At 52.0% G+C, this 27322-nt stretch overlaps 1 protein-coding gene across 9 annotated transcripts in view; it reads right to left on the bottom strand.

Annotated features, from left to right (window-relative positions):
• Nucleotides 1-325: 325 nt before the first annotated feature.
• FHL1 (four and a half LIM domains 1) overlaps nucleotides 326-27322 on the bottom strand; it is a 61385-nt gene continuing 34388 nt past the window's right edge. For 2 of the 9 annotated variants that reach the window (XM_042974335.1, XM_042974336.1), the window contains exons 3-8: nucleotides 4803-4984; nucleotides 4378-4552; nucleotides 3515-3684; nucleotides 2866-3052; nucleotides 2042-2241; nucleotides 326-1691 (exon numbers count right to left, since the gene is read on the bottom strand). In XM_042974335.1, the coding sequence (XP_042830269.1) occupies nucleotides 1608-1691; nucleotides 2042-2241; nucleotides 2866-3052; nucleotides 3515-3684; nucleotides 4378-4552; nucleotides 4803-4958 (972 nt within the window). In that variant the 5' untranslated portion in view covers nucleotides 4959-4984 and the 3' untranslated portion in view covers nucleotides 326-1607. Of the gene's footprint in view, nucleotides 1692-2041; nucleotides 2242-2865; nucleotides 3053-3514; nucleotides 3685-4377; nucleotides 4553-4802; nucleotides 4985-5602; nucleotides 5834-5899; nucleotides 6062-12174; nucleotides 12264-27322 lie in introns of those variants that run through there. The other 7 variants (XM_042974332.1, XM_042974334.1, XM_042974331.1 and 4 more) reach the window with 7 other exon arrangements.

The raw sequence follows: 27322 nt of genomic DNA, 5'->3' as shown, positions 1-27322 counted from the left end.
CTTCTGGGTCAGCGTGGGGCGTGGTGGTTTTTGGCCGGACCCGAGTGCTGCTGCGGGCTCCGGTCTGCTTCTAAATTCCTCTGTTCTGTGCGACCGCTCCGAACAGAGTACGCGCTCGAAGGAAAGCGGTCATCGAGGGTCTGGGAGCAATGGTGTCCCCTTAAGAATTAAAAGACGAGGCGTTATTTATTTATATGCTGCTTTATTTCTGTAAGGGTACACTGAAACTTTAGGATAACAGCTAATGACAAAATGTAGAAATGAGGCATTGGCTTGTCTAACCACTCCTACGAGAATGTTAATATGCACTGTCATTACATGTTTACTTTTGATACTGTCTCATTATACTATGTAATAGAACAATGTTGATAAGAATACGGTAAGTTAGGTGAGCCTGCATCTCAGGTAAGCACTGCGTGGGAATCCGCTTGTGCCTGTGAGGGTGGCAGCCGCTCCCCCAGAGATCCAGCTGAGCTCTTGAGGGACAGTCCTAAAAATCACAAGAAAAGGGACTTGGCGGGCCTCTTGAGCACACAGACAAAGAGCAGACAACTACTATGCTACAAGGGACTCCACTCTAGCCGCTGTTTGGAAATGTCCTATCCGTGTCAATGACAGTCCTGGCGCCTGCTCAGCTACCCCCCGCTAGAGTGTCACGGTTACTTCGGCAGGATGAATTTCAAAACCGCAGGAACGTCCGAAGGGGCTAAAATATCGACATGCAAGTCTCCAAACCCATAAACTACGTTACTATGAATTAAAACGAGAGTATTAAAAAAGAAAAAGAAAAAGGGCAGCTGGGTTAGTTTTGTTAAGCCTCCAGAAGTAGTCGCCGTGACGATGTTCCTGTGAAACAGGCTCGTTTTCTCAGGTCTGCCTACACTTTCCAAATCACCTGCCCGTTCCCCGCTTGAAAGTGGGAACGTTCAGAAAACACGCCACACGGGGAAATCGAAGGTTAGTACGGGGGAAAGGTCAGTTTAGAGTTACAGCCAAGTTCAAATGTTAACTTTCTGGAAATTCGTATTAGTCGTTTGAGAGCACAAAAGAACAGCAGGAAGATTTCGAGGAGGAGGTTCAACCATGCAATTTGTTAAGTTCGCTCTCTGCTCACAGACAGGTGAGCAGCCGAGTTGGAGCAGCCGCCGCAACTCTTGCGTGTCCTGAGGACACGGTGGGTCCCAGCTGAGCCACGAGACGCATCTCAGCGGGGGCTTTATGCGTTACGCTTCTCGCTCACGTCACTAAGCAGCTAAATGGTGAGCACGTTTCTGCTCTATGATAAACATGCAGAAGAGTCAACCTATCTACGTGTTTGTGTTTTCACCGCAGCTGCGGAGAAGTGGCCGCGCCGCTACATCCTAGTGTGACCGCTGCGTGCCCGTATCTGAGTAATACTGTAAAATGGGAGCAAAGACAGAGGAAGCAACTTTAGAGGTGAGAGGCCGCTCTGGCCCTCCGGGTGGCGCAGGGCAGAGGGCGAGGACACAAGAACGAGACTCGATTCCATTTTACAGGACAGGAGCCCCTGTCGCTTTACAGCTTTTTGGCACAGTCGGGGCAATACACTTGCTCCTGGTGGAAAACAAAGCGCTTGTTGGCCAGATTCATGGAGCATTTTTTGCAGTGGAAGCAGTAGTCGTGCCAGGATTGTCCTTCATAGGCCACCACACTGGAGCCTTTACCAAACCCTGGGGAAACGACAAGAGAAAACAAAGGAGGCCGCTGAGTGGGCACAGGCGGGAGGCCGAGCGCCGCCTTGCCCGTTCACGGAGCCGACAAGCACGCGGGGGCAGCGTCTGCCCGGCCCCCGGCCGCCCTCCGCCGCGCACCGACCCCCGCGTCGCCGCCACCCTGCTACGGCTCGCGAGGACCTGAGGAGATGCCAGAGCTCAGCCGCGAACCCGCACTCCCATGCCACCGCTATCGCCCTGTGACACGCACCGACCTCCCAGCATAACCAGTTTCTTTGATTTAGGGCCATGGCATCAAAGTGGCCACCAGGAGGCAAACTTGGGCTGTTCGCGGGGTGTGCACTTACCGGGCCTCGAGGAGCTGCTAAGCTTCGATTTTTTCTATAAAGAACCACCACCCACGAGGGACAAGTCCTCTCTCCACCCGGATGCCTGCCCCGGAGGTTGGCGCTGGGAAACAGGGTGAGAGGCAAGCGTTTCCCGTGGCACACTGGGGGCTTCCTAGCTTTAGAGACTGGGTGGCTCACTCTTGACACAGTCCTTTTCCCTGAGGATGGCAAAAGTCTTCTCAAATGTACATTTCAAGGCTCCCCGGGGAGATGGGAAAATTGGAGGCGGGGAAAGGGCCCGGGGCACGTGGATCGCGGCCGCGTGAGGAGGAATGAAGTGATCAGCTCTGCTTCTGATCGCCAAACAGCTGCCCGCAGCCGCCTCTGAGCTAGCCTGCCGCTAGGGGTGCTCTAATCCCCGCCTGCCGCTCGCAGCCTCCCCCCCCTCCCCCCCAACTCCCGCCGGCCTGATCCGCCCCCCTTTCCTCTCCCTTCCCCGCCGGACTCCCCCCACCCCCCCACCCCGCTCCCACCGCCGCTCCCACCGCCACACGCGGTGCCTGCCTGCCCGTGGCCATGGCCGTGGGTCTCAGGCTCGTGAACTCCGGCAGCGTCGTTAGTCAGCAGTAGTCAGGAGGTGTTCTGTATTGCAAAGGCTAAGCTGGCCTGGGGGAGAATCCAAACTATTTGGGGTGGGGGGGGGGCCTTCGGGACCACAGTGGCGGGGGGACAGGACATTCTGTGGGGCCTTTGTGGATGAAACCGACGGCGTAGGAAAATGAGAGATGGTTACCATGCGCAAGACCTAGCCTGGCAGACTTAGCAAGGACTCTTTAGCCTACCAGTGATGGGGTTCTTGCATCCAGCACACTTCTTGGCCACAAAGTTCTTGTAGCAATCCACGCAGTAATACTGGTCCTCCACAGCGGTGAAACGCTGCCCAGCCAGCTTCTTAGAGCAGGTAACACACACAAAGCACTCGGCATGCCAGGGCTGATCCTGGTAAGTGATTCCTCCAGATGTGATGGCCTAGACCAGGGAGTGTAGCACCGGATTCAGATTCAACAACCATTTTGTTGAATGCCTACTACGTGCCAGGCACTGTGCTGGGCGCTCTGGTAGACAGTATCTCATTTGATCGCCACAGCGGCCATGGGAGGCAGGTGCGATTATTACCCCCGAGCTACAGACGAAGACACCGAGGCTCAGAGAAGGCGGGCCCCTGCGTGGGGCGACGCGGCGATTAGGGGGTGGAGGCGGGCCCTCTAGAGCCGGGGCGCCGCGCCTCCCCAGGGCGCCCGCGGACAGCCCGACTTGGCCCCGGGCGCCGCTTTCTACCGCCACGGCGTCCCCGTCTGCAACACGGGAATAATAATTCCCACGTCGCAGGGCCGTCGTGACGATGCAATGGGATAGTGTGTGTGCAAGTGCTCTGCCAACTGTCAAACACTTCCAGAAACGAGTCAACGCGGAGCTCCCTCGACAGCGTACCTTGTTGCACTTCACGCAGTGCTTGGCGAATTTGGTCTCGTGGCAGGTCACGCAGTAGAAGTCCTCCCCTTTGGGGAAGAAGCTTCCGGTCCCGATCACTTGCTTGCAGTTGCTGCAGGTGAAGCAGTCTTTGTGCCACACGGTCTTCTTGTACTCCACGTTCTGATCTCCTGCGGGGAAAGCCATCCACAGCCCGGCTGACAGGGCCCTGCAGGGGGCTGCTTCCGCTCAGCCCGCCCCCCGGGCCTCCAGAGGGGAGGGCACACAGGCCCTGCACAGTTACCGGCCTCCCTCCCGCTCGCCCCCAGCCGTGCTATCCACGGCGGGAGGTGGGGGGGGGGGGCGGGGGGTGGGGGTGGGGTGAGGGGAGGGCTTCTCCCCTCCGTCCTGCTGGGGTGGTGCAGACCCAGACTCCCGTGGTCGAGGGGGAAGGGGACCCCGGCGGCGGTGTTTCAGGATGGGGGGAGGGGCTGAATCCCCGCCCCACCCCCACGGCCGGCCTTTGCGGACTGGACCTGGAGACTCGCTGGGGGGAGGGGCGGAGGGGGCAGCTGGCCCAGAATTCCACCCAGGAGGGCGCATGCTTTGATCACTTACTCTACCCAAATGAGAAAGCGCTACATACTTTTCACTTCTTTCTCTTGCCACAGACGGCTCTCTCCAGTGTTCTTTAGTTGCCGAGTGTGTGCGTGTGTGCGAGCATATATGTGTACGCAGATATACGTGTATATATATGCGTGCATATATACGCTAAAATCTAAGCGCGGCTCGCAGCGGCATCACCCCACCACCGCGAGCACCCGGCATCATCTCCGCCCTCGGGGCCTCCTCCCTGGCTGCCGGGGAGGGAGAGGGGGCGCTACCTGCCACGATTGGCTTGAAGCACCCCTTGCACTTGGGGTTGTCCTCCCGAGTGGTGCACTTGTTGCAGAAGATCTTGTTGTCCTTGGCCACAAAGGTCTCGTTGGCCAAGGGGTGAAGGCACTTGGCGCAGCGGAAGCAGGTGTCGTGCCAGTAGCGGTTCTTATAGTGCACCTCCTGGGGACCGAGCAGATGGGGTGGCTGCCGTGAGTGGTGCTGGGGCCCGGGGGTGGGGCGGGGGGGGGGTGTCAGGGGCGGTGGCCCCCCACCGAGACTGGGACAGCCCGAGGCCAACGTTCCTGTGAGTAACACTGTGAGTAACACGAGGGGCGCCCGGGAGTTCGTGAAATACGAGCGGGCCCCGCCTCGGACTGCCGTCCCGGGGGCCCCCCCCCCAACCCCCACACGCCGCCGGGGCCACCGTTACCTTGGAGTCGGCGCCGATGGGCTTCCGGCAGTCCACACAGGTGTTGGCGCAGAACTTGTCGAAGCACTTGAGGCAGCAGTGGTGGCCGTCCTTCTGCACGTACTTCTTCCCCTGCAGGTTGTCCCTGCAGTAGTGGCAGTCGAACTTCTCAGTCATGGTGCCCACCTTGTAGCTGGAGGGACCTGCGGGGGCAACGGGCCGGGCAAATGAGCCCCGGGAAGAGACAGGCCCCCGGGGCCTTGGGAGAGAGCCCTGCCGGCGGGAGGAGGGGGCCGGATGGGGCGGGGGTGGGGGGGACAAGAGGGGATACGGGCCGCATCCCGGAGGCGGGCTGCTTGGCAGCGGTGCCCGCGGCGCGCCAGGCCCTCCCTCGCCAGCCCCCGAGGCCTCGCTCCCTCCTTTAGATCCGCCAGAACACTTTTAAATCCCTGAAGGGACCCCGAGGAGTTCCGTCCGCCGCAGTTCACGGCCCCGGGGCCCGAGCCGGGGCCCCAGAGCGGACTTCTCACAACGGCGTTCTCCGTCCGTCCGGACCGGCGAAGTCTACGACTGTGGACACTCGGCACAGTGACCTGCCAGTTTGGGGCATGCCCACATCAAGTCCCCCCTTGGTTCAAGCAAGTTTGTGACTTAGGACATTTGTTTTAAAAACTGCAACTTTAAAATAGGATCTACGGTGGGGGGGGGGGCAGGCTTAAAAAAAAAGTGTTAAGCCGATCATTCGAAGAACCCCTCCCACTGCCTTCACAGGAACAGCCACCCGAGTCCCCCAGCGCCCCCCACCCCCCCACCCCCCCCACCGAAGCTTGCGGCGGCTGCCGAGGCGCTCTGTTCGTCCCGCCAGCAGAAAGGTACCAAACGGGGGTTTCTATTAGCTCCCGACTTCTTTAAACATATGCCGGTCTCCCCCCTCCGCCCGAACGAACGTGGGTTCCGTAGACAGCAGTTATGTAATCGCACAGGAAACACCAGAACGGAGACGCTGTTCCCAGCTCCCCATAAGCGCGGTTCCCGTGCTCGCAAATGCCCCCGTGTCATCTGCAGAGTGCCATCTGGAGACGAGTGAGGGAAGACGGCCGGGAGGCCCCGGTACTCACCGCAGCTCTTCCACTGGCCCGGCGGCCCCAGACTCCCACTGTGCGGCCCGGTCCCAGGTTTTTTTATACAAACACATGTCCGAGTTGTTTGGATCCCGTTGCCACCGGCAACCAAATAGCAGAGAGTGAGCTAAGGAAACCACACCCTGCGTCTCGGAGCCGCCTCGGGAAGGCTGCTGAACTCTCACTCACAACTGGGTGCGTTTCGGAAGCCAGGCTGCCAAACAAGCGGAGCGCGCGGCCGGCCCGGGAGGCACAGGGCCCGGGGGGGAGGGGGGGGGCGGGGGGGGGCTCGGGGCCGGCTTCGGCTCCCCCCCCCCCCCAGCGACCCTCAGACACACCCCCTCGCCTCCTGGGAATGAGCCGCTGCCGCCAGCGGGAGGCATTCTGGGGCAAAGACAGTTGCTTGAGCCCGCTGTGCCACAGTTCAGAGGTTTCTCGGGACCGGAGGATGGCTCTTACTGGCACCTTGTCCCCCAAAGAAAACCAGGACGTTCCCTTACGTAAACTGGGTTAGAAACGAAAAGTAGAGGCACAAGTGAAACCAAAGTCTGTCTCCTTGAACTGCGCACCGTTTACGTAACGTAGCTTTTAAACTGCCATCGGCCTCCGTGCAAACAAAGTGCCCGTCACAGTGATCGCACGCTGGCAGTCACCCTCCGTTCATTCCTGCTGGCCCTTCACCTGTCCCCTAAAACCCCTGTCTCGTTAGCTCTTCTATACTGAAACCTTGCACCCGACAAAGATTTACTTTCTTGTTAAGAGCTGAGCAGAGAAACTAAATAAATCTCCAGTAACAGTAATGCCAGGAAATTAAATTATCAGTGGCTCCTAAATACCATTTGGCAGGAAATTAGAATTTGTAAGATTAGACAGCACTGGCTTCCTGCGCGGCGAGCAGTCACGGCTGGGTTAGCCCTTCGGAGACTATCTTCCTGGACCATATTTGAACATCCCTCCTCCTCCTCCCTCACCGAAGTCTCTATTTAGAAGACAACTCTGGGCCGCGCTCATTTTCCTGTCACTCTTCCGATGTCTTTCAAAGAGGAGATGACCTCCAAATACTTCTAAGCGTTGAGTCCCATATAGAGTCCCTCCCGACGGGAGCCCCGGCTCGTGTATGTCGGAGCCCCAGCTCTAAGCTAAACATCAAGGCGCCGGCGTCACACGGCAAACAGACACCAGGCGACACAGTGAGTCCTGTTCAGGCAGCCCGAGGTTTGGAGAGAAGGGAAACCACTATGGGTCACGGTACCAGGGAGAGCATACCTGCCAAGCCTTTCTCACTTCAAAACCACATACTTTGAGAACCTGTCATCTTACCAATGCCAAGTTCTTCACTGCTCACTTTCATAGTTCTAGAACACGACTGGCTCACACTTTCGAGGCATCCAGCCAATGACATAAGCCATGGCTCACCACGGATCGTGGAAGGTACCAGAGCGTGTCAGAAATGGGAGTCGTGTCCGCACGGCTGCACGCCACGCTATCGGCCCTATAGCAGAGGGTCTTGAACCAAGCAAAGGGAACGTGAAATAGCTCGCCCCAAGTTAATGGTGCCTCTATGCAGAGTCCCACTTCTTAGTGTTTTCGAGTCCTGGCTTTTAGGCATTATTATTTGTTTTCCTTCCTGTCGTAGGAGAAGCCCAGGGTCAGCTTACATTCCCCGCCCCCGTACACTTAAACCCAGAGAGGCTGCGCCCACGTGGACATATTTCAAAGGGCATATCCTCTCAGAACTGATTTCCACAGTGGACTCGGGCCTTTTTCGTGTGTGCGGAAACACGTATTCGTCAAGATAAAATAGGCACTTCTGGGAGCGTTGGCTTTATTGCCTAATAAGTAAACAGGCTGGAAATACTTAAAGCATGTTAGCAATGCCGATGTCAAGCCCATGAACTTTAGTTCTTTTTTTTTTTTTTTGCAATAAGTCCAATCAAGTGGAACTCTGGGCAACCTCAATTAGCTTACCTCGTGTTTTTCTCAATTTAGGATTATTTGGTCCCAGACTATGGCAAGCCTTCACGTAGCATGCCCAGGAGGAAGTCGGACTACTAGATTCCGGCCGACGAGATACGTACCAGGTCGTAACTCTGTGTCAAATGTGAACGTGTGCAACGGGGAGGGATGTGGCTACCACTCATCTTCAGAGCAGTTACCGATTCTAAGACAACAGCGTACAGGCGACAGCGCCGACACACACACGGGTTCCTAAAAGACCGCGAGCGCCCGGGTTCGTGGCGCCACCGAAACAAGCCGCAGCGCAGTCTCGACTTCGCGGGGCGGGAAAAGCTGGGCGCCTTCCTTCCTTCCCCGATGTCAGAAATAACGGGGCGGGGGGGGGGGGATGAAGGTAGCGTTTTAACTGGTCTTTGAGGCTCACTTTAATCTTCCTGAATTGCATATACTTAAGGCGTTTATCTCATAGGGAATACGGTTTTTAGTCCCCTTAGCCATTTCCCAGACCGCGAAGTATGAAGCCGCCTAACCTTCCCCTTCCCTAGCATCCCGAGCTGTCTCCCCGGACCCCCTGACGTTATCTGGGAAAGGGCATCGTGGGTCATCACTGGTAACAGTGGATACACAGAATGACAATGCTCCCTCCCTTCCCGCCCGTCCTTGTCGTCCTTGTCACCACGCGTTTGCCCTCTGGCAGCTCTCTGACGGATCTTAACCTGGAGGTGTGAGCCGGGCGCATATGCAGGGCAGGGCCGAGGCTTCTCTATCACAGAAGAAGGTTCCAAAGTACTAGGAGTCCCGCGGACCTAATCGCAGGCCCTGAGTACACCAGTCATACAGTAAGTATGTGCCTGTGGATGGACGGGTGGGGGAGAGAAGTCACCGCCACTAAGCTCCTCCAAAGCTCTTTTATCAAAAGCATTTTATAACAAATATTTGTTTTTAAAAATCAGGGCACAGCTCTTGCCACCCTAAGGTGCTGATGTCTGACCCACAGTCCTTTACGGACACAGCGGGTGCGAATGCATCGGAGTCGTGACCGGGTGATCCCATCTTAGATACTTATTCCAAGGTGGTAGCCTTTCTTGCTGTGCCTGCTTCAAAAAGACACATCGTCCTTCCCTTAATCAACAAGCTTCCTCTTCCAGAAAATTCCTGAACTACAGCCAACATGCTAAGAGGTGCCTACATAAACCTCAGTGTCTCAATAAAAAAGCGTTGGCTTTCGGTTCCCTCGTGTGCACACTGAAGGAGAAACGTGATGGTGCGACATTTCTAGAACTATGAACCTCTCATGAGAGAAGATTCAGTTCATACTTAATAATCTTGCTTGTGTTTTTAGGTGTATTTTCTCATGTATTTCTTGCTAATACCCATCGTTCCCCTCCTGCCCGAGTGGTTCGAAATAGGAAGATTTAAGGAAACCGTGAATCTTCGAGCAAAGCGACATTCTTCGATGTGCTCTCCCGGAGGAGTATGGTGCACGGTGTAAACAACGAACAGCAACCCGGATGGAAGAAAAAAATTGGGGCTATTTCTGGTCTGTTAATTGCTAAGTCCAACATACCAGTCCGTTAGTCACTCTGTGTATAAATACTGGCTCCTAAAGAAAGGATATATCGCTTTCCTGAGAACGTTTGACAAATGGAGCGAAGCCTTGGCCGATGAATAGGACGCTTGTGTGGCAGACACACTAACGCACCTGGAGGTGTTGTCAGACGTTTGGGAGTAAATACCTGACTGGCTGCAATGAGACGGAGTTCATGAGTCATGGCTGAAAAGCAGTCTTTCATAGAATCTCATAGAAAATCAGAAAGTGTTTCTTTCCCTTAAAAACAGAACACGTACGGAACGATTCAATGCTATGTGCAACCTCACTTGTACGCTACATTCAGAGAAAAACTCATAAATCTCCTTTGGGTCACTGATAAACAGTTTTAGATTATACCCGGTAACAGGAGGGTTGGATAGAGATTATTAAACAAAAACTAGGTGCCCCTGGATTTCCACCAGGCTAGATTCTACGCGAGTATTACTCTGTCCATATACGAAGCTTTTCTTAATGTTGGGCGTGTTATGTGGGCACCTTCCAGCTTGCGTATCAGAAAACGAGGGCTTCCGACCTGGCAGCAGCAGGACGTGCGTTTTCAGTTTTCCTAGCGGTGGGGGAGCAGCAGGCGGTCGTTTGGTGGTCACAACAAGTATGCAACGTTCAAGTTTCACCCTTGACCAAATCTTCTGGCTGCCATTTTCAGTTATTTTAAGAAGCCAACCCAGTTTGATTACTCGCTCACACCACCATTTCATTTTCCATCCCTGCCCCAAGAAAAGACTCCTGGGGCAGTACGTATAACCCACTGGGCAGTGGCCGGTGAAGGGAACTAGTGGCTGTATAATATGGCAGATGGCCTTACTTCCCTCCCCGTCCACACCCCGCCCCCCCGACCCCCAGCCTGGTCCTCAACTCGAAAGGCCAAGGGTAAAGGCACTGATCTACATAACTTTGCAGACTGAAAGTGTTCAATAACAAAAATATAAATTCCTGTCCTCAAAATGTCCTCTCAGTATATGGATGGCCACTGAAAATGGATTCTGACCCAATTACCTGAGCCTCTAATTTGTCTATACGAAGCCCATCTCGGGGCAACGTGGATTTTCTTTTCGTGAGGACCTCTCTCTTTTCTGCTTTCACAGGCCTATAAATCAAATGCAATACAAAATGATAGTCCCTGGTTTTAAAAACCGTTTGTGGGGGAGGCCTGGGTGGCTCAGTCGGTTAAGGGTCTGACTTCAGCTCAGGTCACGATCTCACGGTCCTTGAGTTCCAGCCCCGCGTCGGCCTATGTGCTGAAAGCTCAGAACCTGCAGACTGCTTTGGATTCTGTGGCTCCCTCTTTCTCTGCCCCTCTGCCATTCATGCTCTCTCTCCCCCCCTCTCTCTCTCAAAAATAAACATAAAAAAAACACCTAAAAGGTGTCAATAATCTGTCTCATTTAGTCACTGTTATAGCCTCCAGATTTATATAAGCAAGAATACTGTCAGGATTTTGTGCAATTTAAAATTGGAGGCTTGGGTGTGCTGTAAATAGGTCACCTTTTAAATGTATTTTCCTATTCTGTCACTTAATAAGTAAATAAAATGGGGAGTTACTCTACCAGTTGACATGCATTCAAGGCCCATTGGAACAACCAGTACAGCTGAATAGCCAGCCTGCACCCGGAGAACGGACGTGGTGGCCAATTACCACAATCTCAGGCATGTGGCGCCATGTTTGTAAAATGGCTCCTGTGGGGGTGGGGGGCAAAACTGCTCTTCAACATTTGGGAACAAGAAAAACACTGCATATTAATTCACCAAAGCAGGGAATGCCATTGCAGTGCGTTTGTGTTTAAACACCCAAGAAGACTTTCTAAAAGTATTCTCATTATTTAAATTCTGATGGGCAATTACGAGCTCTCAAAATGAGTTTTTCCTGCCACCCAAAATTAACTTGTCCTGTAATCTGAAAGCCCGGAGACAGGACACAGTGCCTGTCTCTAAGAAAGGGGAGCGTTCCTAAGGCAGAGGGCAAAGGAGCCACAGCAACATTCCTGGCTTCGGAGGAGGGACCGGCAGCCGGGTGACCTCAGAGAGCCGGGCTTTCTGGGGAGACGGCCCGTCCTTCAGTCCTTCAGCCCGTTCCCTGGGTGTCTGTCCATGGCCGAAGGGCTTCCTTTGTGCCAGGTTACAAAACAAGAAGACGACTCTCACGCTAAGGACGGGCTAGAGGTTCGGAAACGTTGCCCCTTTTTCTGATAAGAACAATGACCACCCTACTTGTCACATCCAAAGGATCATAGCTGCTTCTCTTCAGAAAGACTAAGCACATCGTTCAGAAAAGGAAAGAGGTGGTAAGTCACTATGGACTTTCTCAGTTGTCAGTATTTCTCCCTTCAGCTCTATGTTCAATTGACCTTTTCTAAACACTTGAAATTCGATTTAAAGCAGTCGCGACAAACATCTGTATGTTATAAATAATAAAAATTGCTAACCGCCCCCACCAATTGTTCCTCACACTATCTTTTACAGTTTCCTAAGATGTCCTAAAACATGTAAACTATGGTAATAAGTTTCTATTTTTAAAGAACAAGCCACTCGACCTGCCTTTAGTGTTGGAGACAGCAGCAGAAGGCAGCGACAGAGCAGAGACCAGCCAGGACTTATTATGTAGACAAGGCTAAAATCAGTTCATCAAAAACTATCTTTTAGTCGAGTGATGGATTCCCTGCCCTAACACAACCGTGTTCGATGGAAGATAAAGAGTATGAAGCTTTACCTGAGTGTCTATGGGAAGCCATGGCTCAGAGACCAAGTTCAGGAGCGGCACCTAGACCAGTCTTCCCTCGACCTCAGCTGATAAGGCTGTGGCTCATTTGTGAACATACATTTAAGGGGAAGCGGCTAACACAAAAATAACCGAGAGCAGATGGCCCACCCCTCCCCAGAGATCACAACCTTAATCCCACTAGAAAATTCTTAACCATTTTAGGTGATCCGAGGGAGAAGAATAGGACCCAGTAAAAATACCAAACACTACATATAAATACCTGTGGAGCTACTCAGCATCCAAATTAGCTCCAGAGCCAGAGAGGCCACATAGAAAGTCATCCCTGTACCGGAATAAAATTTGGACTCAGCTCTGGCATAGCTTAACGCTGAGCCACCCTTATTAATCCACTTTATATGCCTGAACAGCTTCCTTCGGGCCCTACGAAGAAGTGTTTTGTGCTGCTAATGACAGAAATAACCGTAAGAGACAGACTTCTATTAACCGGTGTCATTAAAAGGCATTGGACACTAGGAATAGAGAGGTCAGGGGCCCCGTCTACATCCTCCTTGGTATGTACCAGAGACCAGCAGAATCCTGAAGGTGCGATTCTAGCCACACATCTCCTTCGTGTCAGATGAGAGACATACACATATACAGCCGCCAAGTACACGAGGAGGATACTTTTGTCCCACAAATGAAATCTGCTTTTCGGCATCAGGGACAACAAAAGTCAAAATACGGATGAAAAGGAAGAGGGCAACCTAATGTGTTGTAACAGCTGGAGGATGGCCTGTAAGTCCCTCTGTGACCCCACGCCCGTTCCCTGCCTGGCCTCATCCCCGGCACCCTCCCTGCGCCCTTCGCTCCAGCCTCACGCTGGCCTCCTCGCCGGCCTCCACACCCTCCAGACGCGCCCGGCCTCGGGCCCCGACACAGTCCCCTGCCCCCCCCCCCCCCCCCCCCCCCCCCCCCCCCCCCCGCACAGAGCCCTCTCACAGTTGCTCGTCTACCTCCTTCCAGGCTTTTGCTCCAAGTCACTTTCAGTGGCCTCTCATTGGACCTATTTCAAATTGCAACCATGCTCCCTGTCCCCTGTCTCCACCCCCTTCCTCGATTTATTCTCCACAGTAACTGTGGAAAAATGAATTAAAAGAAGCAAAACGTGCCCATCAAACCTCAACACGGTCCCACCTGGAACTCAAAAGTGCCTTTGGCCACTGAACATCAAGGCAGGCATCTGAATGGCTGAGTTTTACAATTCTTTTTAAAAATGTTTATTTATTTTTGAGAGAGAGAGATACACACACAGATACACACACACACACACACACACACACACACACACACACACACACATGCACGCCACGAGCGGGGGAGGGGTAGAGAGAGAGAGGAGGACAGAGGATCAGAACCGATGCAGGGCTCACATTCATGAACCGCGAGACCGTGAGCTGAGCCAAAGTCAGACGTTTAACCGACCGAGCCACGCAGGCGCCGAGTTTTACGATTCTTACTTCTCCAAACGTTTAATGAAACAGTTATTCCAACAGCTGAACTTGTAACTTCTCGTTAGCTGGAAAATGACAGAACAATAAAAGCCGGGATGTTACAGGCAAATTTATCACGTGTTGGGTCCAGGAGTCGGTTGGGGACAAGAAGGGGGGGTGGCACTGTGCCCCCCAGCCCGCTCCGGCCCCTGTCTCAGCGGCCTGGCGAAATGCTGCGGGGAGCCCGGCCACTTGGGAAACGGCCGCACCCCTGAAATAAAGGTCAATGTGTCTCCTGGCAGATATGTGCGTCTTGCGGGAGATGATGGACCGTTACGAACCGGAAACGAGACTTTAGCGAGGTGCGTTTCGAGGTAGAGCCTTCCTCCAGGAAGCCAGTTCTGGCTTCAAGCCCCACACGAGAGGGCGCGTTCCCTCAGCAGGCGCAGTAGTTAGCATCTGGAAACGTCCCAACAGAATATGGACACAGTGATGGCCTCATCCAGCTGGCAAACAAACCTATTTTGCCCGAAACACGGGAGAAAATACACAACCCAGAGAATTCCTTTCTGATCTGCAAGTGTAGGACTAGCACGGGCGAGTCTGCCTGCGGCTGACGGCACCTCCACCCCAGGTCGGCCCCGCCTTCCTTCTCGAACCTCGGGAGGCTTGACCCCGGCCTGCTCTGACACGCGTCCCCCCGCCGCCCACGGCCTCGAGTGCCAGAGCTGCAGCTTGCGGAAAACCAGAGCAGAAGGGGCCCCGGGTGAGGTGAGACACGGTCCCTCGCGAAGAGAGCCGGTGACCCGGCCCCGCCCGGGGTCGGCGGCCCAGAAACCCTGGCGGTCGTTTAGCAGACGCCCCAGCAGCCGCGGCTCTCGTGAGCGTCTGAGCCAAGTTCGTTACACGGTAACGGCGTGATGTTTCGTGGTTTCCTCAAGAATCACTGTGCTGTTTACAGAGCGCCTTCATCTACCGTGGCCGTGGCTGGCCGCTGTTCGGCGAACCGGTCTCTCTACTGTCTGAGGGCCACGTTCCAGGCCTTCTATTCTCTCACGCTGCGCGGCGTGCGTCAGGATGGTTTTTCAGCGAGTGTCGGGCATCAAAAACCCGAAGCTGCCTCTGGCACGCCACTCTCCGAGAACCGTTCGCTTCCGAGGCTCTCTACCCGCTTTTGTCTTCCAGCTATTCCGCAGTCGGCTTGTAGGCTCCACCTGTACGTGACCCCATCCCCTGCCGTCGTTTACTTTATAAGGTAAACGGCGGATGTCCTACTATGCGGTGCAAGGGGTTTTTCTGGTACCATATGGTCCCGTCTTCCAAGTGGCTCAGCAGCAATATACAGATGACCCGTCACCGCAGCAGACGGAAGGTGGCACCCAGCCTTATCGCAGGCAGGGGTGTGCCCGGGGGCGCTGGTGAGACCTGCCGGATGTGATGACACGTGACCTCTCGGGTCCCTGAAGGCCGGGTAAGAGGGGCCTTCCGAGGAAAGGCGCGGTGTGAGCAAAGCGGCACGTGGCCCGGCGGGGGCGGGAGCCCGGGAGCGGGAAGCAGGACACGTGACACCGGGAGGGAAGGGCACGCCACCACAAGGACGGCCGCTGGGCGGTAAGAGGGGCACCTCTCGGAGGAAGGGGGTCTGGGGGGCCAGGAGACAGCCCGCGAGGGTCCTGCCGGCGTCAGATGAGGCCGAACAAATGATCGCAGGTGGCGGCTAGTGCCACGAGGGTCACCGCGGGGAGGGACCGGAGGGGACGGAGCCGCCGGGCCCTTGGATGTCGGGGATCTGGGCGATCGGGGCGATGACGGGGAACTTTATGTGGCCCGTTACGAGGAGCTTCTGCTGAGGTGTCAGCGGCTCGCCCCGTCTCACGGGACGGCCCTGGGCTGTCGCGTCGGGAGAGAACCAGGCAAAACTGCGAGGGCCGCGGGGAGTCACGTGTGCAGGCACTTGCACACCGCAACCCAATCCCGGACGCTCTACTTCAGGAGCACCCCACGGGAGGATCACACTTCACGCACGAGGCAGACACGGCAAGTTCCGTGACCCAGTTGGCCCACGCCCGGGGGTTCCTCGGCCCCGGCCACCTGGCTTGTGGTCACCCTCCTCCCTTTCCCATAGTTTTCTTTCACCAAAGAAATTTCCAAATGGCTGCGAACTTATTCAGTTACTGCCATTAGTCACGGCCAGGGGCAAGGGCCTGACGGGCACGTGCCACGGAGTCTTTGTGGGCCCACCTGTGGTTCATCCTGGTCACGCTCTGCCCTCCTCCCCCTCCTCACGCCTGCCACTAAGTCATACACTCAGCAGGGTTTTTCCCCTCAACAGAACTCTGCCCGGCTACTCGTCCCTCCGGCCAGGGATCTTACTGAGTGACCCCAGCGGCGGGAGGAAGGCACCCGGTCATGCACCCTGATATGCTGGGAGTCCACGTCGGGCTCTCCAGAGCACTTCTCGGCCAGTGCAGCTTCAGCCCATCTCATGTTCCTGTTAATCTTTAGGGTGGGAAGAGTACTTCTGCTTCCTGACAAGGCAAATTGTGCAAAGTCACGGCTTAAATGTCACAATTCGGGGCCTGTCAGGGAGTCAGCTGAGGGAGCCCCCCTAGAACCACATGCGGGGCGATTTCATCGCGCAAGATCCAAAGGAAAGCGAGCCCCCAGAACTGTGCCTCCCCAGAGGGTGTCTGAATTGCAGAGCAAAGGAAAGGGGCCCCAAGAAAGGGGAGGGCCTGCCACCAGTGAGGGAACGTGCAGGAAATGGAGGGCCCCGCAAACAGTCAAGTGCCTTGAAAATGCTAATTCACTCCAGAGAAGACCAGCATCTCACGATTAACCTTGGATGGGGTTCCTTGTAATACTCCTAGATTAAGAATTCAAACACGTGCCTTGGCCTCTACCATTGGTTCTTGGAAAATGTCCTTGTGTGATTAGGAATAGTTTTTTAAATTTTCTTAAAGATTTTGGCTTTTTAAAAAAAAATTTTTAACGTTTATTCATTTTTTGATAGAGACAGAGCATGAGTGGGGGAGGGGCAGAGAGAGAGGGAGACACAGAACCCGAAGCAGGCTCCGGGCTCTGAGCTGACAGCACAGAGCCCGACGTGGGGCTCGAACTCATGGACCGTGAGATCATGACCCGAGCCAAAGTCGGACGCTCAACCGACTGAGCCACCCAGGTGCCCCCATTGGCTTTTGTTTTTTTAGAAGTTTACTTATTTTGACAGAGAGAAAGAGGGAGAGAGTGGGGAGGGGCACAGAGAGAGGGAGAGAGAATCCCAAGCAGGCTCCTGCGCTGTCAGCACAGATCCCATGAACCGTGAGGTCAGGACCTGAGCCAAAGCCCGATGTTTAACCGACTGAGCCACCCAGTCGCCCCTAAAGATTTTAAGTAATCTCAACACCCAACGTGGGGCTCAAACTCACAACCCTGAGATCAAGAGTCACATGGTCCACTGAGCAAGGCAGCCAGGCACCCCAGGAATAGTTTTAAAGGTCTCCTGTCCCCAAAGTCTGCCCCCTCTTATACTGTTCCTAGACTCTCACCAAGATGGGGGAATGATCCCAGTCACATGCTATATATAGATATCTTTGAGCCTCTAACCAGAAATCACCAGTGCGGACAATGCTGAACAAATGATTTTCAAAGTAAGCCACCATGGTGATCTCAGATTTAAAAAAAAAAAAAAAATTGAAATGGCACTTAAAAAAGAGAAAATAAAGAAAAAAACGATAGGAACAAAGAAACAGAAACCAGGAAGAGTTTCAGAAGGAAACATATAATAAAATGCAGAATCTCCAATCAGAGGAAAATAAATGTTTCATGAAACCGAGAAGCTAGTAGGGATAAATCTTTGTCATATTTTAGGTGTTAGAATTCTCTTCCAGTCTATTTCTACCATCCACTTGTGATAGATCTGTTTTATTTCCATGTTGCCATGTGCCGTGACTCAAAACACCCTTTCAATCATGCTAAGTCCTGGCATTCACCAAGCCCACCTGTTATGGACATTTCAAGCCTCTGATAGATGTTCGAGGGCTAAACATTCCATGACCCTAGTCTTTATTCTTAAGGCTGTTAACGGGTCGACTGCCTTGACCAGAGGCATCATCATAATGCCTCGTGAGCCCTGCTTCCTGATGGGGGATCTCACCTCGTAACATATAATCTGTCTCCATTTACCAAAAGACTGTAATTAATACCCTGCCTTATTATGCCCCTGCTCGGCCGTGGAATTCAGGGCAAAGGTCAGAAACCCTTGTTGAGTGGGGCGCAGGCTGGCAGTGGGGGCACAGGAGGAAGGAGACAAAGCAGTGGTCTGGGGGTCACTCAGGAAGTCTCCATTTTGTTAGGCGATAGGCTGACTGACCGAGAGGGGGCAATCCAGGGTTCTGGAGGATTGAAACGGCATTAAGGTGAAAGCCTCGCTCGGTCCCCACCTGCCAAGTTGCTCCGAGGGCCATCATTTGTCTGCCTGAGCAGTGTCACAAGCCAGATTCGAGGCACACACTCACAGGCAGACCAGGAGGGTGGTGGTCCCCAGGGAGTCGTGTCTGAGAGCGTGAATGCGAATGGCTCTCTGTGGGAACAGCTACTCTGTTGGCAAGGACGGGCGTCATACCGTGAAAACGCCACAGGAAGACCAGAGTAAAGGCCAGTGTGATCTTGTGGGTGGCCTACCATGACGTGACCGCCCCAACCAGTAGCTTGTGTTGTCCACCCGTGCACAGTGGGGACAGAGGAGAACGGGTGGGGTCCACGCGCGATGCCACCTTCACAAAGACTGCTTTAGTTTTCCCATCTGTCGTCACGCAGAGTTGCAAACGACCTTAGATACCAAGCGGCCCGGCCACCCCATTTCATAGACGGGAAGACTAAAGCCCAGAGATGGGACATGACCGGCTTCGCTGCATTATCGGCAGCTCCAGATCTAGAACCAGAGCGTCCGGACCCCCAGTGTCCCGTCCCTTGTGCCACATCAAGCTGCTTCCAGCGACGGCTCTTGACTCACGGCAGCGTACAAGTCGGGACCGTGCTTTATGGTCCCTTGACTTTAGAGAGTAATAGGCAGAGGCTCGGTGTCCAGGTCACAGACCTCAACACTAGGGGACAGGTAAAACACTCTAGATTCTCTCCTGCTACGGCGAGAGTCTCCTCAGATACCATCTACTTCAGCTGAGGCAGTGGGGCCGCAGCAGCTGCCGCAGAGCAAGGCAGGGGAGGTCCAGGTTGATGGAGGGGTAAAGGGTCCTCCTACAACAGCTGACGCTCAAGGAGCCCGAGCAAACGGTTCCAAAGCTCTGGAAGTCAAGCAGTACGCGCGCCGTGCCAGGCAGCGGGTACATGAATAGAATGACAGGAACACGAAGTCCAGCAAATAGAACACGAGAAGCAGTCTGCAGCTAGAGTGGCTGAAGCCACCAAAGGTCACGCACTCGGAAAGAGGACATCACATTTATCTCAAATCCCAACCTTTCTTGTCTTTTTCAAGCAGTGTGACGGTCGAAGAGAACACACACGTAAATATGTACCGCGTGTAAGGAAGACCGGCCCGTCCCAGGTGTGGAATGGGCGGCCGACTGCTCCGCTGCATTCGGTGGAATTCAGACAAAATGGCGTCCACCGGGCCCCTGGCCATCTTGGAGGGCTTCCGTGGAAGAAAGTCAAGTCTTAATTTTATAGGCGATCGGCAGAACAACGAACACTGTTCTAAGACAAGCAACGTGGAGCGTGCTCAGAGTTTAACACGGGTGGATCTATTTTATACGGTTTCAAGGGAATTCCGTAGCGGCAAAGGGCCCGAGCCCTGGAGCCAGAGCATCTCACATCGAATCCGGTCTCCACCACTTACTGGTTGTGTGCAAGCCAATTCTACTTACGTCTCTGTGACTCAATTTGCTCATCTGCAGAATGGGGATAACAGGAGTGCCTAGGTTTATAGGGCTGCTGTGAGAAATAAAGAGCTAAACCCTTGCACAACGGTGGCTGGCACCCAGTGGGCACATTTTGCTATTTATTCAATTATGCTTTAAAAATGAGGATTCCCAAGCAGCAGACTCCTGCAAAAGAAAAATTTCTTTTCAAATTTACCAGTTCACAGGGCACACGTGAAAAACAGGTAACAGCCCAACTGTGAGGGTCATGAGCCTGATGCGTCAACAGGAGGACAATCTGACATGTCCCAGGGCCTCAGAGGAATCAGCCTCTGGCAGGCACAACAGCCCAGAAGACGGCTGTACATCCTACATGGATGTAGACGGTTTAGGGACAGGTGATGGGACACCTTGGAAAGACAAGGCTGCTCTCTTGATCCTCTAGTGAAAATAAAAGACCCACTAGGTGTAGGTCACCTGCTCAGACTTGGGGTGAGAAAGGAGTTTTCCTACATCCCTCCTACCAAGTAAGGTCCCAGTGAGCCCAACGGATGATTACACTTTCCAACACAACAAATGAAGGCTTGCTTGGGTGAAAGCCCTTAATGAGACAGGCCACCCGTGGACCGCCTCTCTGATCTCAACTTGGCCCAAGAAGGCTACCGACGAAAAGAGACTACCTATAGCATCAGAAACAGTAGCTCTGGCCAGAGCGTAGGTTACTTCTGTATGTATGACGGGAGTTGATTTGTTTTTACATGTTGGTTAAGCATTAGACTACACTAAGAATTTAGCGACTATTTCTAATGTTTCTTATTTTTGAGAGAGAGAGAGAGAGAGACAGAGTGCGAGCAGGGGAGGGGCGGGAAGAGAGGGAGACACAGAATCCGAAGCAGGCTCCAGGCTCCGAACAGTCAGCACAGAGCCCGACGCGGGGCTCCAACCCACGCACCGTGAGATCATGATCTGAGCCGAAGTCGGACGCTTAACCAACTGAGCCACTGAGGCGCCCCTGACGTGAGTTAATTCTGAATGAATGCCAAGGACGTGGATCTCAAAGAGCTCTCTTTCTAGGCCATGCAGAGGAAGGGCTCAGCAGCTGACGTGAGGGAAGACTGCCTGTGGGGACACTGGACTTAAGTGAAGCACAGGAAGGCGTCAGGTCTCAGGGGCGGCACAACTGAAAGCTGCATCGTCTATCCCACTGCTGCCCAAAACCACACTGTGGTCATCCCCCCACGTCCACCCCTAGATGAATTCGGGTTAAAGCACCCGAGTTGGGAGAACTGACAGAACAGTTACCTGACCAACCCACGGACAGGCCGGATGCTACGGTGGTAACCGTCCTGCTGGATGACAGCTCACGGGGCCACGGCACCTGCGATGTGCCAGTGACGCAGTCCTGGAAGAGGAACTGTGTCTGTCCGTCAGGCCCACCGGTCTCCCTCCTTTCAGGAAGGGCTCCTGAAACCCTGTGACTCAGCTCAACCCAGGAAAATAAAAGAAAGGGAATGGGGGCAGCTCCCGGGAGTAGACAGGCAGTGCCGGGGCAGGGGTCCCTCTGGGGCCAGTTCCAAGGAGAGAAAGGGCCGGTCCAAAGGATTCTCTGAGGCTCTGGCCAAACCCACCATACCCGTCTCTCCCAGTGCCATGGACTGGGAAAGGCCCACAGCCACGGCATCTCAATCGCACATACTGAACATTCTATCAATCCAGGCTTCCTTCTTTTGGGTTAACAGTATCCCCCGATAAAATGGGAAGATCGCTGGCGCGTGTTTGTGGAAGTAGCTAAGAGGGTATGAAGGACTCTGGTGTTGTCGGTGAGCCTATGTAAACTATCTTCCAATGGAAACATTTCATGGGTGAAAACGTAAGGTTATTGTTTTCTGTGTTCACAGTGATTCTTAAAACATGTTTCCATGTTCCTGACTCCAAGTTGTTTTTTCATTTTATGTATTAAGACACAACTTAACACGCCATAAAATTTACCCTTTCAAAGCGCACACTCCAGTGATTTTTAGCAGATTCATCAAGTTGAGCAATCATCACTCTCATCTGATTCCGTAACATTTTCTTCACAAAGAAAGACACCCTGTGGCCATCAGCGGTCACTCCCTAGACCCTCCCTTTCCTCCAGGCTCCCGGCAACCACTAATCTACTTTCTGTCTGTGGGTCTGCCCATTCTGGACACTTCTGTATAAAGGGGATCGTACAATATGTGTGATCTTTTGTGTCTGGCCTCTTTCATTAAGCCTCATGTTTTCAAGTTTCATCCGTGCTGTAGCATAAATCAGCACTTCATTGTATTTTACTGCCCAATAGTATTCCATTCCATCGTACGGATACGCCCCGTGTTTGTTCACTCACCTGCTGACGGACACGAGCTGTTTCTTCGTTTTAGCCATTATGAATGATGCCACTATTGAACATTCTTTTTTGTGTATGGATTTCTTTTATTTTTTGAATACTAAAATGTTTTTGGGGCGCCTGGGTGGCTCAGTCAGTTAAGCGTCCGACTTCGGCTCAGGTCATGATTTCGTGGTTTGTGACTTTGAGCCCTGCATCCGGCTCTGTGCTGACAGCTCAGAGCCTGGAACCTGCTTCAGATTCTGCGTCTTCCTCTCTCTCTGGCCCTCCCCCCACCCCCCCACTCTGTCTCTCTCTCAAAAATAAATGAACATTGAAAGAATATTAAAATGTTTTTTTCTAAAGGTACAAAAGATTACTTACTGAAAAGTCTTCCTCTCCTGCCTGTCCCCAAACATGCACTTCCCTTCTCCATTAGTTACCAATGATCCCAGTGTCTTCTTATGGTTCCAGAGACACTGGGCATATGAAAAATATGTAGCTGTATATATTTTTTCTTTCTCCCTTTTTAAAAACATGATGGTGATGTGCTACACGTACTCTCCTATACTTTGCCTTTTCTATTCTGTGTATTTTAGCGAATTCTGCCTGTTAGTGCCGAAAGAGCATCCACTTTTATGACGTATATGGTATTCAACTGTGTAGATATACCACAATTTTTTTATATGTAATTTTTTTTAATGTTTATTTTTGAGAGAGACAGAGGGAGCGAGCAAGCAGGGGAAGGGCAGAGAGAGAGGGAGACACAGAATCCGAAGCAGGCTCCAGGCTCTGAGCTGTCAGCACAGAGCCCGATGCAGGGCCCAAACTCACGAACCGCGAGATCATGACCTGAGCCGAAGTCAGATGCTTAACTGACTGAGCCACCCAGGCGCCCCCCGATGCACTACAATTTTCCTAATCAGTCCCTTATCGACAGACATTTGTTTCCAGTCTGTTATTACAAACAACGCTGTGAGAAATATGCAAAGTTCAAAACCAGGGAATGAACCAACTAGTAAAAGCCGTAAGTTAATTTAATCAGATTGCCTTCCTCTGACAGGCAGCAGGGTCAGATGCATGAAAGAGTCGTGACTCCCAGGAGAAGGGAGAGAGGAAAAGGAAAGGGACGAAGGGATCTCAAGCGGCCCAGGCAAGCACCCACCAAAGCTCACTGAAATGGCACATTTGTTTTGTCCAGGCAGAGAGCAGACCACGTGGAAATCCCGTGCCAACTATGCTAAGGCTACCCTCCATCAATGAGCCACCCAGGGAGGAAGTGGCTTTTGATTCCAAGTCTAGTGCTCCTTGCACCAAACCACAATGCCTCGCGATTAATTACAAAACAAGAAACTGAGTAAGACACTTATCCGGACGACGTGCATATAGGTTCACACGGCGCCGCGCCGTGACAGACTGGCGGCGAGGGACGATCTACGCCCCAACATTAAGGAGGCACTTAGTGTTCGTCGAGTCTGCAGGCTGAAAAGCTGCAAGGTCCACATGGTATCTGATTTTCAGATGTTCCTGTGCTCCTTTTTATCTATTTTTAAAGACGAAAGGTGGCGCCTTGGCTAGAGGTTATAATGGAGGGGCACAAGCCCTGGGCACAAGCCCTGCTGGATGATCTTAGACTGGCAACAGGTCACTGATGCATGCCACCACCAAAGTGCCCGGCTCTGAGTCATAGGTCTGACCTTCAAACGGCCTGCCGGGAAAACAAAACACCATCTTCCTTCCTTACAGAAACCTGCTAGGGGTTTCTCGACTCTGTCTGTGTCAGGGTTGTCCATTAACCCTGTGAGTGTTTCTTTTTGACAGCAGAAGAGTAGCTGGTCATCTGCGGTCTCAGAAGTCGGTCTTTTCTGAAATGGGCACTGGTTTTTCCGAGGTCACGTAACTAACCGAGGCCAGGTGGCTCGTGTTCTATTCATCACTGACTTACCAACTTAGATCGCACCTCCCTGCTTCTATGGACTAACGAGAAAAAGAAAGGTCACCAGCACCGCACTCCCATCTCACGGCAGACACTTCAAAAGTCAACTCTTTGGATTTCAGGAAAAGGGGCTGATGTTTATAATTCGGCGTCATATATGCAAATCGAATGGGAAGTATGGCTACCAGCTGTTTTTGTTCGACGTTAAAACAGAGATCCCCATCACAGTGTTGTGGCGATTCAGTGTGGCAAACCAGCAGCGTTATAAATATCGCAAAACCACATTAATTTTAATTCACTTCAAACTGTCTACTCATTTAACCTCACAAATAAATGCTGAAGCCTACATAAATGATCACAGTGGACAAGGAAGCGAGCAGAGAAGAGATTAGTTCAGGAGCTTAGCAAGTTCAAAGCCAATTACGACCTAACTTTGTCAAAACGGAGAAAACACTATACAAGTTAAATTAACTGTAAGCTTGGGGCGCCTGGGTGGCTCAGTCGGTTAAGCGTCTGACATCGGGTCAGGTCATGATCTCGCGGTTCGTGAGTTCAAGTCCCACGTCGGGCTCTGTGCTGACAGCTCAGAGCCTGGAGCCTGCTTCGGATTCTGTGTCTCCCTCTCTCTCTGCCCCTCCCCTGCTCACGGCCTGTCTCTGTCTCTCAATAATAAATCAATGTTAAAAAAATTAAACAAAAAAAAAATTAATTGTAAGCTTTCATTTAATGCAAAGACCAGGAATGTTTTGATGACTTTGTTGTTTCGTAACTCAAGGAACGAGCAATAGACATGGAGTCAGAAATGCCAGCGAAGAGTCCCGGGCTCTGTTGGTTCATTTTCCTTCCCCGTCGATACAACGGGGACATTAATACCTGCCCTGCTTTCCTTGTCAGATTGTTTTAGGAACTACATTAAGTCACATGTGCCCAGGTACTGTATGAACTGAAAAGTAATATCAAAATACAGATTTCTAAAAGAAGAGAAAAATACATACATACATCAGTCTTTGTACCGAAGCAGGTAGGGTGTCCTCATTTTTCAAGTCTTCGCATGACTCACACCCCACGATTTTCACAAAAAACATATGCCCATTTATCATGCACCATAAAATCTAGGAGCGGATCATTGGCAAAAGACGGACAACCTCCATGACGGGGATTCTCTCTCTCATCAGCCCACACGTTCCAGGAGAGAGAATTTAGAAACAGTCATATGGGTCTTTCGCTTTTACTTAGGGTCTAGGTCTTTAATCCTCTTGTATTTCATTACTATTTCTCTGCAGAGACACAAGGAGCTGGGGACAAATGTATAATAGGCAAGCCCCACATACTCTTGGTTCTTCGCTTTGATCTACAAATCAAAAGCATACTCCTCTGCACACGGGTAGAGGGCAATTTTAGTTGCTTTAAGTTAACTGACAGTTTACCCTTCAGTCTCCACAAAGAGAATAGTTTGGAAAACACCCAACAGAAGAAAACCTGAAGCCAAGAGTAGTTTGAAGACTTCTATCCCAGAAAAACTAAAGAAAACAAGGAGCACTTTTTATTTCTGTTGTGGGAAGGGCTGGAGATTTAGTAACAACTTGAAGAAGTGAGTTAATCCCTTTGTAACATAGCCAAGACAGGGTTTATTTTCCTACTGTTATGATGGTAACTTAGAACACACAGGACAACAATATCAAATATCAATTCCCTCCAGAGCTGTAACTTTCTAAATGTAGTAATTAGTAATTTGTCAAGATCATCGTTCGACATTCACATAGTTTCTACACAGTCATTTGAACCCCCCTGCCACGTTCTGTGGCACATCCTCAAATGCCATCAAGACATAAACCAGGTACCATCTTCATGAAAGAAGGCTACAGGTGTTCCAGACGGATAAACTGAGACATTAAAAAAGATTAAGTGTCTCGCCTTAAGAGAGGGGGGCGAGGTCAAACTAAGAATAGAAGCGCAAGTCCTGTCACCTGTCCTGACCATAAATCTAGACAACTGTCCACCTTCCTGCCAACAATAAGTACACAGTCTAATCAATTTCTGTGTGTTTTAAACATACGTGTTGCAGGGAGAGAACGAATCTTCTAAGCGGACCGACGGAAATACTTAGTTACGGGCGGTGCCAGACATACAGGCTACGGAATATAAAGTATTCGTGTACGCAAAACACCTCTTTTCAAAAATTAAATCTGATTGATGGTAATACCTAAATGTTAGTGAAATAACTCAACCACTTGAGTTGTAACGGAAGCCAGATACAGTTTTCACCTGCCCTATCAGACCACAGGCAGTTAATCAGCTGTATTATTGGTGCTTACGCCACCGTCACGGAACAGGCCAGTCACATTCTGAGATCAAAGAGCAAGTCGGCGGTAGAGAGGAATCAAGACCTCTGCGACCCAACGGTCTCTTCTAGGACCAAAGTACACACAGTTCGAGGGTGCCGAGGACTTTTTATGGGGTTGAAAGGGTAGCGCGTCTATCTGAGGAGGCTGGTAAAGTTTCTACAACTCCCTGTGCGTAACGTCGTTGTGTTCCAGAATTTTGTTGTCGTCGTGTTCTGTGGACACATTTAAAATGTATCTAACCACCCGGTTCACCCCACATCCCACACCTACTCCCTTTCCCAAAGACCGTCTGCCCTCACTCTTTGGTCTTCCGTAGTACGTTCTCTTGGAAGGTTGGAGATGGGGGACACGGCAGAGACCTGCTTCTACCCTCTGGGGAAGGGGAGAAGCTGCTTGGAAAGGCTTTTAAGGGATCTGCCAGCTGACTCAAGAGTACAAGTGAAGACTTCCAGAAGGAAATATACCCAGCCCACCCCCTGGGCCAAGGGAGAGTGTTTGCACATGATTCTGGGGATTGAGAAGGAAGGGAACAACAACACAGCTTTGCAAGAAGGTAGAGAGCGCTTTCCGTACAACGAGGGGCAAAAGCCATGCACTAACCTCTTTCACCTCCATCCCGCTCTCGCTGTTCCAATTGTAACGAGGGTGTCTTTTTTTTTTTTTTTTTTAATAATTTGCACTTAACACCTTGACACCACGGTTCGGGATCGGATCCAGCAGAGACCAATTTGGTCCTCAGTTAACTGCTCCTCCCTGCTTTCCAAATAAAATAGATTTTGTTGGAGTGACCAACACTTGCTGTTTATATAACACTTCTAAAGATGAGCCTGCCTCTCCATGAGAAGTGGAAGTTATTTGGCTCCTGTCTCAACAACTGAAAACAAAACCTACAAGGATACCCCCCCCCCTTATTAGGGGTCAGCATCGTCTGAGTCACGAGTAAGTTCAGATTTAAAAATACACCAGTATTCTTTTCCAACTCCATGCCAGAATTCCAGAAAATCTGTTACTTTTAAAATAAGGCTTCCAAATTTTTTTCCCCCAGTAAAACTGAGCATTTATTTTACATTTTGCATAGGACTCTATGCCAATTCCTGCACATTTGTGTGGTGCTCAAAAAGCCAGACTCCGAGTGCGTAAAATATATAAAGCTACCTAACTGG

Source organism: Panthera tigris, chromosome X (assembly GCF_018350195.1).
Source record: "Panthera tigris isolate Pti1 chromosome X, P.tigris_Pti1_mat1.1, whole genome shotgun sequence".
Classification (NCBI taxonomy): domain Eukaryota; kingdom Metazoa; phylum Chordata; class Mammalia; order Carnivora; family Felidae; genus Panthera; species Panthera tigris.
This window is presented reverse-complemented; position numbering and strand designations above follow the sequence as displayed.